Source organism: Schistocerca piceifrons, chromosome 4 (assembly GCF_021461385.2).
Source record: "Schistocerca piceifrons isolate TAMUIC-IGC-003096 chromosome 4, iqSchPice1.1, whole genome shotgun sequence".
Lineage (NCBI taxonomy): Eukaryota > Metazoa > Arthropoda > Insecta > Orthoptera > Acrididae > Schistocerca > Schistocerca piceifrons.
The window spans coordinates 739,165,574-739,180,707 of record NC_060141.1 but is presented as its reverse complement, the minus strand read 5'-3'; the positions used below and the strand labels follow the sequence as shown (position 1 = coordinate 739,180,707).

The following is a 15,134-nucleotide window of genomic DNA, read 5'->3' as shown; positions in this document are numbered from 1 at the left end:
TCTTAATTTGTTTTACCGTCTACTACAGAGGGCACTATGATTTCTCGGAGATATTTAGAAGACAACATACGTAAAACTGTCCCATATTTCGTTTGTTCTGATACTTTTATGTACATTTTTCATCAAATGAGTCTTGTCATGTGATATGTGAAGGGCTATTTCGTATAACTTCGTGTGGTACTCAGTTTCCTCACTAGTTTTAGTGAGGACAGCCAGGTCGTCAGCAGAACCTTGGCGTTTCACTTTGATACTCTGTGACTACTATTGCGTGGGGTCTCATTTGTCTCCTCCTGGTACATGTTGTTGATTTTGGAGCTTGGTCCTCCGAAGGTTAACACATTGGATAGGGCGAGGTTCAAAACCTCATGTGATACAGAAAGTTTAAAGTTTGCCCGTTCTGAACACTAATCGCGCGTGCTCTGCGCCTGGTATATGAAGTTGCACGGCGCTTTGGACTCACCCGCTATCCGGCCGTAGCGCTGGAACATCCTCTCGACGTCGGTCTTGGAGCACTGGAAAGTGTTGAGGTTTCCCACGAAGACCCGCGAGTTGACAGCCTGCGGGTCCTGCGAGTTGGTCTGGTTGCCCACCTTGCTCATCTTCATAGCCCGCTCAGCGAAGGTGGTCTGCAAACAAGAAATTGGGGAACCTGTGAAATATGTGAATAGCTCAACATGTCTAACTCACATAATAGAGCAAGAAATTACAGAATCTTGTTCACCTGATGAAATAATATCTTCACTCAAAACAACCCTCATAACGTCGTATTCTGACAAAACAGCAGAATGGAGACAATATCACGGGAAAAAACTTGGTTTGTTGAAAAGCGAAGCCGTGCACACGGCAACAGCGATGTGTTGCTGACAACATAATTTTATTTTCGGGTTTATTCGAACACCGTCATCATTAATAGATGCTGCAGTTAAGCGCTGTAATGATAGTAGACATGTTGGTGCATCTCCCAGTTTGGTAAGAACCTACATATTTACGACTGATAAACAAGATTTTTAATTTTGAGGGTTAGAGGCAGTTGGTAATTTTGATTATGGACATCGATGGCTTCGGATTCTGTAAATTACTGTCCATCAAGTTTGTTGTGGGAGCTAGGTTTCCAACATCACATCCAACATGAATAACGGATATAACGGAATGCAACTTGTCAAATGAACAAACATACAGACAATAGAGTCAAAATGGTTGAAATGGCTCTGAGCACTATGGGTCTTAACATCTGAGGTCATCAGTCCCCTAGACTTAAAACTACTTAAACCTAACTAACCCAAGGACATCACACACGTCCATGCCCGACGCAAGATTCGAAACTGCGATCGTAGCAGCAGCGCGGTTCCGGACTGAAACGCCTAGAATCACTTGGGCACAACGGTCGACCAACAGAGTCATCTGGAAGGGTTTTCCGAATGCATGGCGTCAAACTCCTTAGATTTGGTCTGTGATATGTTCGTACTTTTGACGATTCTTTACTTTTGTCTGTTAACAAAAAAAATGGCTCTGAGCACTATGGGACTTAACATCTGAGGTCATCAGTGCCCAAGAACTTAGAACTAGTTAAACATAACGTAAGGACATCACACACATCCATGCCCGAGGCAGTAATCGAACCTGAGACTGTAGCCGTCGCGCGGCTCCAGACGGTAGCGCCTGGAACCGTTCAGCCACACCGGCCCACCTGTGTGTTAACAGCACATTGTATTTTTGCGTATTGTTTCCTGAGGATGTATCCTATTAAATTTCTTAGGCATCACATGTAGTTGGACGACTGCAACGCCGCAAACCTTGCAAACGTTCATAGATTATAAAATTCTCCAATTCAACTTGTTCTAGTAAGTTGCGTTCCGCTAGTTACGACTGCATGACTCACGTATCGTACAATGTCGTCAGTACTAAAATATGACCTTTGAGCGACTATCATATCAGTAACTCATGAATCGAAATCGCGTGTGCAAATGAATCTTTGCGTTAAATACTTGACTTTAACCTTGTAAAATGCGTGAAATCAGGTTTAAAGTTCCTTGGAAGTAGGTAAGTGCCCTCAGTATCTGACGCTGGCTGTGCACGATCAGGGTTATGCGCTCTCTGTTTTAACAGAGGCCCTTTCCTCGCCCATCTTAGTCTTCATGATGTGAGGGCTCCTGCACTACGTATCGTACAGAAGTGTACCTTTGTAGGTGCATTGGGTGGTGCGTGTCGGCAGCGCCTGCAAAACGTGTTGCGAATATAGCAATCAGTAATGAAGTATTAAATTAAAGTGCCAAGCGTGATTCTGAAGTTTTACTACACGAACAGCGAAAACTGTTGTAAGTGACACTTTTCCTTTAATTTTTTGTGGGGAGCGTTAGACATAAAAAGTTTCGAAAACGTTTGAAATTATGTGTAAAATTCGTTAAGCCTTTAATAAGAAGATTTTGATATCAATTTAAATTATTTATTTATTTATACAAAACTAACGAGTCGCCCCTAAATACCTAGGGTCGGGCGACTTCTCTCGAATAGCCTTAGTTTTCTAGGAGAGACCTCTGCTTAGAGTTACAATAAAAATTTAGAAAACAACGTTACGTAATTAAATAACGTCACTTTCAGGTAACTTAAACTATTTTAGCAGCACATTCCAGGAAAGTGTATGAACGTTGTATGTTCCATATGGCGTTTAGAGTGGCATCTCAAGCCAGTGATTGGACCTGCGAGCCACAACACCGGTTGGTCCACTCGAATGTAGCACCAGACAGGCTCGAGCTTCATTCTACGAGTGACACGTTCCTGTAATTCCCAGCGCATCATCACTATGCAGCGCACTCGTTGGTGCAGTAGGTAGAGTGGATTCTCTGCCACGAAACAGTGGCGTGTAGCACACACCAACACGCAACATCAGTACGAAGCACCGTCCGTCACACAACATCGGTAATAGGCACCCCATGTCACACACTATCGGCATGGAGCGACCTCTGCCACGCAACATGTTCTGAAACACTCTCTGCCCTCCAACATTGGTACAAAGCACCCTACGCCACCTTACATTGGTACAAAGCACGCCGTCACGCAACACTGATGAAAGCATCCGGCCATGTGACTTTGGTACGAAGCGCCATTCGCATTGTGACTCTGGTACGAAATGCCCTCTGCCACATAGCATCGGTACGAAACTCCGTCTGTCACACAACATCGGTACGAAATAGCCGCTGCCATGCAACAGCAGCGTGGATGCGACTTACTGCAATCCCGAGGAGTTCTGCAAGTGATCATTAGAGGATGATAATGGCATCGTTTGCACAGGGGATTTCAATCCATCATAGTTATGCCACTTTGCCACATTATTTATAAAATATGATGTCCACTCTCATTAATGTGACCATCTCTCAAAGGCTGACTAACCACCTTTTCCAGTGCGAACCGCTGCGAAACATGCAAGAAGTGAGTCAACCAGTTTCTCGGACTTACCGACAGGGGTGTGGAGCCAAGCTGACTGCAGTGACGTGGTCAGCTACGCCATGGTGCGAACAGTGCGATCGAGGTGGCATTTGGTTTAAATATGGCACTTTGACAGCCAGAGGGCTACGGTAAACTCATCCTGTTGCTATAGCAACCACGCACGTACACTGCGAACTGTATGGCACTTTCCATTGTGCTGCTGGTAATGCCATCGTACCGAAGAAGAATGAACCGGATGTAGTGGTCAACGTGATCCTCATGGTCAGATGTAAGCTCTTCGTGATCCAATGTGACTCTCAGAGTGACCAGGTTATCCAGGGAGTGCTACGAGGCTGGTTCCGGCGGAAGTTCGAGTCCTCCCTTGGGCATGGGTGTGTGTGTTTGTCCTTAGGATAATTTAGGTTAAGTACTGTGTGAGCTTAGGGACTGATAAGCTAAGCAGTTAAGTCCCATAAGATTTCACGCACATTTGAAATTTTTTTTAGAATGCCACGAAAACAATCCCCAGACGATAATGATCCCTCCTGCGGCGTGGACCATTCCGATGACTGTTCTACTGTGTTTCCTTTCAGACGTCTCACTCCGTACGCCCCAACAGCCACGTTTCCGATGGAGCATAACATGTGATTTATGTGAAAAGGCGACTTGGCACCAGACAGTGGACGTCCAACTGCTGTACTGGCGTGCTAATTCCAGCTTTCAGCAGTCAGAACTGATGCATGAACTAGAAGCTTGTTATGGAGGTTCATACGCAGCGATATTCACTGAATGGTCGTTGAGAAGACACTGTCAGTAGCCGCTTGTTTCGTCTGGGTGACCGGTTGTTCAAAAGTGACAAAACTATTCGCTCGTACACATCTTTGCATGTGTCCTTCGCCCCTGCCGTCTACTGTCTGTCGGTCTCGGCACCGGATTTGGACTGCGCCATTCTGCCATACACTGTGTGTATTAACCAAGGAGCACGCAAACAGTTTACGAGCTTAGCCGTTGCGGAAATTCTTCCACTCATGGCCCCAAATCTAATGGCCAGTCCCTTCTGGACGTCAGAAAAATCGCTCCAATTCCGCATGCGACAATGACTGCTCTGTTTCCCGGGTCCCGCCCACCCACTTTCCCTCCATTGCTAGTGCTGCTACCTGCCATCTGTGAGTGATTGTTGCACGTTGAAGACGAACATAAGCGGTGGTCATATTAATGTGGCTGGACCGTGTATACACGCAAGCCTTCCTCGTAAATCAGTTTGTCTGTGAAAAACTGTGAAAATGTTCCTGAGGTCAGGCTGAAACCGTGACATGTGTAGTCACTTTGTCGGAGGGTCATCCGCAACTGAGTATTATACCAGAAGCTGATGCTCTGCGCTCATTGCTAGCTCACCGCGTCTTGTTCTCGTCCACTGCGGCGCTTGATATCACAGCGCCAAGTTGACACACGTGACGATGGGCGTATAAGAGCCCGAAACCGGTCTTGTGTTAGATAGAACCTTCGAACTGTAGCGGTATTTTCAACCTCTGGCAGTTTATATGTATATTGGTACAAGAAGAAACGGTTATACCTAGAAGACAATGGAAGAAAACGAAGAAGAATACATTTATAGAAAATAGGAGATACTGAAAATCTAGTTTTTGCTGTCCTGTAAACCGTTAAATAGGGAACTTGCAACTGGCTCAGGTTATGCACATGACCGGATGACTGTTACAGCAATTTAGTACAATAGATAAAATTAGGTGATTTGAATAGCGTTCGCGCTCTACGAAGTATCTACATATTCTAGCTGTGGCCGAGCGGTTCTAGGCGCTTCAGTCCGGAACGGCGCTGCTGCGACGGTCGCAGGTTCGAATCCTGCCTCGGGCATGGATGTGCGTGATGTCCTTATGATAGCTATTTTTAAGTAGTTCTAAGTCCAGGGGACTGATGACCTCAGATGTTAAGTCCCATAGTGTTCAGAACCATCTAAACCATCATCATTGATTTTAAACTGCTTATATTTCAAACCACTGTTTTCTTCTGTTGTGGCTTCTTCGGCACATAGTGTTGGACTAAGCGAGCTGAAACATTAAGAAGACAACTTGCCCTAATACACTGATGGAAAAAATTGCATTCATACACGTTAAATCCTATATATGTATATACTGATGGAAAAATAATCAAAACACCAAAAAATAATTTATGTAGAGTAATGAAATTTCGAGAATGTATTTGCCTACGTAACGTATTTAAGTGATTACCAATGCAAGATCACAGGTTAATGTAAGCGCAAGATAAGCCATTGGAAATGTGAAACTCTGGCATATAATTAAGCGGCGTAACCCGCAGAAAATTGAATGAAAGCATGCAGACGTGCATGCATCGTGTTGCACAGGTGCTGGATGTCACTCTGGGGGATGAAATTCCATGCCAGTTGCACTTGGCCGGTCAATAGAGAGATGATTAATGCGGTTTGTGGATGACGCCAGAGTTGTCGTCCATTTATGTCCTACATCTTCTAGATTGGAGATAGAAGTGGTGTTCGACCAGGCCAATGCAACATGACGACATTCTGTAGAGCATTTTGGGTTACAACACGGATATGTAGGCGAGCGTTATCCTGTTGGAAAACACGTCATCGAATGCTGTTCATGAAGGGCAGCACAAAAAGTATAATCACCAGGCTGACGTACAATTTTGCAGTCAGAGTGTGCGGGATAACAACGAGAGTGATCCTGCTGTGATACGAAATTGCGGAATGCTGGACGTTTGCCACGCCGAACATTTGCCACGCCGGACATTTGCCACGCCGGACATTGCCACACTTGCCCCTTCGCCAGATAGCTTGAGTAGCGATCCCCCATGTAAGTGACGCCCTTCGTCGTACCTTTTCTGTCCTCTTTCAAACCGCCGTCTCCACATCTTACTCGATACAACCAGTACGTAAGGGACCTTCTTCTTCCACATCTAGGCGAAATACAGAACTTCTTTTCCGAAATCGAAATATTTATAACTTTTGAGAAACGAAAGCAATACCGACGACTATGTCAGTATGTAATTAGTTCTGCCAAGTATAAATATAGATCTCTCTGTCTGTACGGTAGCTTCCTTTCACTCTTACTGATTGCGATAGAAACAGTCCATCGCCATGGGGGCAACAAGAAAGGAACGATGTAAAAAGAATGCGGATGTACGCTAATCATTTCTTTTTGATCACTGCATTTGTGCCTACTTTAATTACTACAGCTACATGCCCAAAAGACAATAAGGAAGGAAGAAATGGGTATATGAATGTCTGAAAAGAAGCTCGACATACTCCATATTAATTTACTCTCTAAAATCCGAGCCGCACGGGATTAGCCGAACGGTCTGGGGCGCTGAAGTCATGGACTGTGCGGCAGGTCCCGACGGAGGCTCGAGTCCCTCCCTCGGGCATGGGTGTGTGTGTTTCTCCTTAGGATAATTTAGGTTAAGTAGTGTGTAAGCTTAGGGACCGATGACCTTAGCAGTTAAGTCCCATAAGATTTCACACACATTTGAACATTTTTTAAAAAATTCGATATCTCTTGCGGAGACACATTAGTTAATAAAGTGTAGCGGGACAATGTTCAGAACATGACTGAAAATACGTTGACTAAATGGAGATAAGAACATCAATGATTGACATGTCATTTAAAGTCGACGAACAATTTTAAAACGTTAGAAATGAGGAAATGAAGTAATACAGAATGCTACGCTTGTAACGTACGTTGTTGTGCTACATTGTTTAGCTCTGGTATTTACAGGGTCACAGAGAAAGCATCTTAGGTTTCGGAGGGAAAAGCTGTAATTGTAATGATCTGCACTACAACAGAAACAAGAAGCACAACTTAAGGAAAAATAATGTAATGTGTGTTCTAGCTCACAAGCGACATTGAAGCAGACAGTTCCTGTGGCTTAGTATGTGCTGAGGTTATATTCGACAACCGGAATAAATTAACAACTGGCTCCTTTTACCGATCCCCGGCCACAGATGAAACAGTTGCTGAACAGAAAACTTGATCTCATCACAAATAGGTACCCTACTCATACAATTATAGTTGGCAGTGACTTCACTCTACCTTCCGTATGCTGACAAAAATACATTTTCCGACCCTATTGTAGATAGAAAACAACTTCCGTAATTGTTCCAAATGCTTTTTTAAAAATTATTTTGAACAATTAGTTCACGAGGCCATTCAAATTGTAAATGGTTACGAAAACACACTTGACCTCTTAGCCATAAATAATCCTGAGCATCACGACGGATAAAGGGATTAGTGAACACACACCCGTAGCGAGGCTCAATTCTGTAACAAAGAAACTCACCAAAACTAAACGCGAAATATATCTATTTATAAAAGCAGCTAAAAACTCGGTTGACGTCTTTCTAAAAGATAGTCTCCAATCCTTCCAAACTATGAAAGTGAAGACCATCTGTGGCTTAAGTTCAAAGAAATGGTGTCAACTTCACTCGAGGCAATCATACCAAATAAACGGAACTGATCCCCCATGGTACACAAAACACGACAGAAAGCTGCTGAAGGTGCACCGAAAAAGGTACGTATAATTTAGACGAACACAAAATCTCCAAGATAGGTGAAGTTTTACTGAGGCTCGAAATTTGGTGCTGATTTCAATGCGAGATGCATTGCTAGTGAGGAGGATAGTTCAAATGGCTCTGAGCACTAAGGGACTTAACATCTGAGGTCATCAGTCCCCTGGAACTTAGAACTACTTAAACCTAACTAACCTAAGGACATCACACACATCGATGCCCGAGGCCGGATTCGAACCTGCGACCGTAGCAGTCGCGCAGTTCCGGACTGAAGCTCCTAGAACCGCATGGCCACCGCGGCCGACGGTGAGGAGGAGGAGGATGGGGAGACAAGGGACCCAACCCTTCGGAGCAGGTAAAATCGTGACAAATGTCCGGCGTGGCAAATGTCCGGCGTGGCAAATGTCCGCACACCGAAATCGCGTACTAGACCATAACTGCAGGTGTGGGTCCAATGTGTTTGGCACGCAGACAGATTGACTCGAGGTCCTCAACTGGCCTCCTCCTAAACAAAACACGACCTTCACTGGTTCTGAGGCAGAACCAGCTTTCATCAGAAAACACAACAGACCCCCACCCTGCCCTCCGATAAGCTCTCACTTGACACCACTGAAGACGCAAGTGACGGTGGTTTGGGACCAGCAGAATGCAACCCGCAGGGCGTCGAACTCGGAGCTGTCCTTGAAGTAACAGTTCGTTGTGACACTGTGGTGCCAAAGTACTGCTCAAATTGCACCAGAGCCATACGCCGAACACGATAGTCCTCCCTCTCCGTGGCACTGTCCGAAGCCCGTTCTTCTTGCTGCCATTCACATGACCATCGCTGCCAGCTGTCATGCACCGTGGCTACATTTCTGCCAAGCCTTTCTGCAGTATTCCACAAAGAACATCCACTTCTCGTAACTTTGTTACACGACCTCGTTCTAGATCAGTGAGGTGGTGATAATGGCATCTTTGTCGACTTAGAGGCAATCTAGACTAATATCAACTCACCATGTCGAATCTCAAAGGTAACTAACCCTCACAAGAGTCAAAACGTCGATATGAATAGAAAACAGATTTTCGTCGTCATAGTGGCTCTACTGGCGCGAAATTTGATGAGAATTCTCAGTGTGCATAAGGAACAGGTACTGCACATTTGCTATGAAACGACATTACAGTACCAAGCAGAAAGAGAGGGATTTAGTTGACAATGAAAGAGCAAAAAATTAGAATGATCGACAGACGGTATTCATTGTTCCGTACATCAAAAAGCACTTTGTGCTATATTTGCTGGCCTGGAGCACGTAAAGATACACTCCTGGAAATTGAAATAAGAACACCGTGAATTCATTGTCCCAGGAAGGGGAAACTTTATTGACACATTCCTGGGGTCAGATACATCACATGATCACACTGACAGAACCACAGGCACATAGACACAGGCAACAGAGCATGCACAATGTCGGCACTAGTACAGTGTATATCCACCTTTTGCAGCAATGCAGGCTGCTATTCTCCCATGGAGACGATCGTAGAGATGCTGGATGTAGTCCTGTGGAACGGCTTGCCATGCCATTTCCACCTGGCGCCTCAGTTGGACCAGCGTTCATGCTGGACGTGCAGACCGCGTGAGACGACGCTTCATCCAGTCCAAAACATGCTCAATGGGGGACAGATCCGGAGATCTTGTTGGCCAGGGTAGTTGACTTACACCTTCTAGAGCACGTTGGGTGGCACGGGATACATGCGGACGTGCATTGTCCTGTTGGAACAGCAAGTTCCCTTGCCGGTCTAGGAATGGTAGAACGATGGGTTCGATGACGGTATGGATGTACCGTGCACTATTCAGTGTCCCCTCGACGATCACCAGTGGTGTACGGCCAGTGTAGGAGATCGCTCCCCACACCATGATGCCGGGTGTTGGCCCTGTGTGCCTCGGTCGTATGCAGTCCTGATTGTGGCGCTCACCTGCACGGCGCCAAACACGCATACGACCATCATTGGCACCAAGGCAGAAGCGACTCTCATCGCTGAAGACGACACGTCTCCATTCGTCCCTCCATTCACGCCTGTCGCGACACCACTGGAGGCGGGCTGCACGATGTTGGGGCGTGAGCAGAAGACGGCCTAACGGTATGCGGGACCGTAGCCCAGCTTCATGGAGACGGTTGCGAATGGTCCTCGCCGATACCCCAGGAGCAACAGTGTCCCTAATTTGCTGGGAAGTGGCGGTGCGGTCCCCTACGGCACTGCGTAGGATCCTACGGTCGTGGCGTGCATCCGTGCGTCGCTGCGGTCCGGTCCCAGGTCGACGGGCACGTGCACCTTCCGCCGACCACTGGCGATAACATCGATGTACTGTGGAGACCTCACGCCCCACGTGTTGAGCAATTCGGCGGTACGTCCACCCGGCCTCCCGCATGCCCACTATACGCCCTCGCTCAAAGTCCGTCAACTGCACATACGGTTCACGTCCACGCTGTCGCGGCATGCTACCAGTGTTAAAGACTGCGATGGAGCTCCGTATGCCACGGCAAACTGGCTGACACTGACGGCGGCGGTGCACAAATGCTGCGCAGCTAGCGCCATTCGACGGCCAACACCGCGGTTTCTGGTGTGTCCGCTGTGCCGTGCGTGTGATCATTGCTTGTACAGCCCTCTCGCAGTGTCTGGAGCAAGTATGGTGGGTCTGACACACCGGTGTCAATGTGTTCTTTTTTCCATTTCCAGGAGTGTAATTGGTGATACTAATAGTAAATTTTCTGAAATTACACACATTATTCAAGTATCCATTACAACAATTTTCAGTGGAACCGAATAAAGAGTATGGAGACTTCATATACTACTGTAAACTACGTTGGTTAATGAAGGGACATGCCCGGAACGATTTTCGATTTAAAACTCGCTGTTGTAGAGTGCGGACTGGTTCCCCTTTATTCCTCCTCAGTTACACTACGTCGGCGATTGCCATGCAAACACTGTCTCCACGTAAGTGTACACCATAATTACTCTCGCACGCAAACTTTTGGGGTTACACCCGTTTGGTATTAGAGGTTCCCGGGGAGGGGATGGGGAGGGACTCCGATGGGTGCCGAATCGCACCATAACCCTGGGTTCGGTGTGGGGCGGCGTTGGGTTGGGTGGACTGCTGTTGGCCTGTCGTGGGGTTGTGAACCACTGAAGGCTACGGCGTGACGGTCTCTCTGTCGTTTCTAGGTCCCTGGTTCAATACACAAGACACTGCAAGGTATTTTCTTTCTGATATGATGGGGATGTTTTTAAGTAGAAATTTGCGTTGTAGAAGGGACACATTCTGACAAGGGCAGTTCTGTTCCGTAAGTTCACTGTTGTTAAAGAGAACACAAGGTTTGAGGAATTCATTGTGGCTTTGAAAGAATTAGAAGGATAGTTTTATAAAGATTTTGAGGATACTGTTAATCTTACATTTGTTTCAGGTCTGTTTTCGAGACCGTTTGTCGGTTCAGTTGAAAGTGCCCCTGTGCATGTTCAGATGTAACTGATTGACCTGGAAGACAATTTCCATTTAAATGACAAATCTGTTTACATTAAAACTGTCCAGCATGTCTACATTACTTCCTTCAGGAAGAGTTCCCAAGACTCCATAATTAGGTCGCAAAATTGCTACAACATTTCGATCAACATATTTGTGCGAAAGACCTTTTCTCGATTATGAGACTAAAAAAGTTTCGGTAACATGGAGACTTGGGTGCGAAACACTGTTATATTATTTGCGTCTCTCCGTGTGCCGGCAGTTTGTGCCAGGCAAAAGTTTTATTATGTCACCAGCGCGTCAAAAATAAATAATACTGAAAATTTGTTTTATTTGTGACCTATGTTGTTGAGAAATGTGAAATATGTACACTACTGGCCATTAAGATTGCTACACCAAGAACAAATGCAGATGATAAACGGGTATTCATTGGACAAATATATTATACTAGAACTGACATGTGATTACATTTTCACGCAGTTTGGGTGCATAGATCCTGAGAAATCAGTACCGAGAACAACCAACCACCTCTGGCTCTAATAACGGTCTTGATACGCATGGGCATTGGATCAAACAGAGCTTGGATAGAGTGTACAGGTACAGCTGCCCATGCAGCCTCAACACGATACCACAGTTCATCAAGAGTAGTGACTGGCGTATTGTGACGAACCAGTTGCTCGGTCACCATTGATCAGACGTTTTCAGTTGGTAAGGGATCTGGAGAATGTGCTGGCCAGGGCAGCAGTCGAACTTTTTCTGTATCCAGAAAGGTTCGTACAGGTTCAAATGGCTCTGAGCACTATGGGACTTAACTGCTGTGGTTATAAGTCCCCTAGAACTTAGAACTACTTATACCTATCTAACCTAAGGACATCACACACATCCATGTCCGAGGCAGGATTCGAACCTGCGACCGTAGCGGTCGTACGGATCCAGACTGTAGCGCCTAGAACCGCTCGGCCACCCCGGCCGGCGGTCCGTACAGGACCTGCAACATGCGGTCATGCATTATCTTGTTGAAATGTATGGTTTTGCAGGGATCGAATGAAGAGTAGAGTCACGGGTCATACACATGTGAAATGTAACGTTCACTGTTCAAAGTGCCGTCAGTGCGAACAAGTGGTGACCGAGAAGTGTAACCAATGGCACCCCATACCATCACGCTGGGTGATACGCCAGTATGGCGATGTCGAATACACGCTTCCAATGTGCGTTCACCGCGATGTCACCAAACACGGATGAGACCATCATGATGCTGTAAACAGAACTTGGATTCATCCGAAAATATGACGTTTTGCCATTCGTGTACCCAGGTTCGTCGTTCAGTACATCCTCGCAGGCGCTCCTGTCTGTGATGCAGCGTCAAGGGTAACCGCCACCATGGTCTCCCAGCTTATAGTCCATGCTGCTGCAAACGTCGTCGATTTGTTCTTGCAAACGGCCCCATCTGTTGACTCAGGGATCGAGACGTGGCTGCACGATCCGTTACAGCCATGCGGATAAGATGCCTGTCATGTCGACTGCTAGTGATACGAGGCCGCTGGGTTCCAACACGGCGTTCCGTATTACCCTCCTGAACCCACCGATTCCATATTCTGCTAACAGTCATTGGATCTCGACCAACACGAGCAGCAATGTCGCAATACGATAAACCGCTATCGTGATAGGCTACAATCCGACCTTTATCAAAGTCCTAAACGTGATGGTGCGCATTTCTTCTCCTTACACGAGGCATCACAACAACGATTCACCAGGCAACGCCGGTCAACTGCTGTTTGTGTATGAGAAATCGGTTGGAAACTTTCGTCATGTCAGCACGTTGTAGGTTTCGCCACCGGCGCCAACCTTGTGTGAATGCTCTGAAAAGCTAATCATTTGCATATCATAGCATCTTCTTCCTGTCGGTTAAATTTTGCGTCTGTAGCACGTCATTTTCGTGGTGTAGCAATTTTGATGGCCAGTAGTGTAATACGAAATAGTATGCAGTGCGACTGCACAGGCATTTAAATGAGACGCATTCACAACCCTCTTCCCGCTCCTCACGCACAGATCGTGTGGTGAGGCGATGGGGGAAACGCGAAGTGAGTCTGAGCGCTTTGGCACTCATGTACGGGCACGCCCCACAAGCCGAAATTTTGGCCGCCCCTAGTTTCCAGATGTAGAAACACTCCTACCGACTTCCTTTTATATCTCGAAACTCCTTGGTTGGTTCAAATGGCTCTGAGCACTATGGGACTTAACTTCTGAGGTTATCAGTCCCCTAGAACTTCGAACTACGTAAACCTAACTAACCTAAGGACATCACACACATCCTTGCCCGAGGCATGATTCAAACCTGCGACCGTAATAGTCGAACGGTTCCAGACTGTAGCGCCTAGAACCGCTCGGCCATTCCGCTCGGCAACTCCTTGGTGTTGCGAGAGTGTATTTCAGAAATAATTGTTGCAGTAACAGAGGGATGAAAACACATAAGGTTTCCTTATATACGTTAAGGGGGCTAGGAGTTCGAGAGTGGGGGTAAGTGAGAGCGGCGATGATTAGACTTGTCGGCCAGGACGTTCATAGTGGAAGCGGCACATATGGGGAGGTAGGATGGAGAGCGGTGGTGCAGGCGCCGACCGGGGTCGGACCATTTCTCACGCGCGCGGCCACTTAGAGCGCGCGAGGTTGGCAAGCCTGCGGCAGGAACGGCAAAGTTGGCGCCGGCCTAATGAGACTCGTATCTCCGGCGGCGCGGGACGGAGACCAGACCAGACCGCGGCAAACAGTGAGAGCCGCGGGCCCGGGACTTTTCCCCTGCTGGCCTGCTCGGCCCTTTGTGGCGGTCTGGAGCTGCTGCGGGCCCCCGCACCGCACGGCGGCCGGAGACTGCAAAGGTCACTGAACCTGCAGGTGCGCAAGAGGCGGTGAGTTCACGCCTAAACCAAATAAATCAGACACTGCTCGCTGTGCTTGGCGTGATACTGCGCGACTGGTTTTAGATGTCGAACAACGTTCTGATGCTGTCATCGGTTAAAATTTCTCAACGCGGTGGCAGCAGACGAGCAGTTTACCACATACCTGCCCTTGTGTTCCGTGGAGAACGAGGAACGATTCATCTATCTCGGCCTCGCGAAAAATTCTACGGAAATATGTTTTGGGCAGTTGAAGTTTGTGACGAAGCGCGTTTTGTGAGGACTTCGGTGGAGCGCATTAGAATGTCTATAGTAAACTGCTGGTGCGAATCCAGTATACGGACAACAGTTATCGTTGAAACAAACGGTTTTCGGTTATATCGTTTTTTCCCCGCACCAGTTTCACTGTTAAAACCGGTCAAGATAACCGGTTTCTGAAATAACCGATTTTCGGTTTTTTATTCGCATTATTTCGCGCAATAAACGTAGATATTGAACGAAGACTGAATAATTTTGCCTCCCTCATTTTCAAGATACACAGCATCAAAATATTAAATAGGCAAATAAAAGATAACTTTGTCCACTCACCGTTCGCTGTTTTTTTCTAAAAGTGATAAATACTTGAATACTACAAAAAATCAGAACAGTATTCTCCCTGTGGTTCTAATTTTTTTTGAAACTCAGTTCCAAATTAATGTTGTAATCTGGTATCATACCACTATTTGGGCGTTAAGGATAGTCAGTGTTAAAAGTGAAAACTGAG

At 46.5% G+C, this 15,134-nt stretch overlaps 1 protein-coding gene across 1 annotated transcript in view; it reads right to left on the bottom strand.

Annotated features, from left to right (window-relative positions):
* LOC124794848 (RNA-binding protein Raly-like) overlaps positions 1–15,134 on the bottom strand; it is a 1,009,671-nt gene that overhangs the window by 720,008 nt on the left and 274,529 nt on the right. Inside the window, exon 2 of the mRNA XM_047258513.1 lies at positions 461–626. Coding sequence (XP_047114469.1) covers positions 461–605 — 145 coding nt within the window. The 5' untranslated portion in view covers positions 606–626. The remainder of the gene's footprint in view (positions 1–460; positions 627–15,134) is intronic.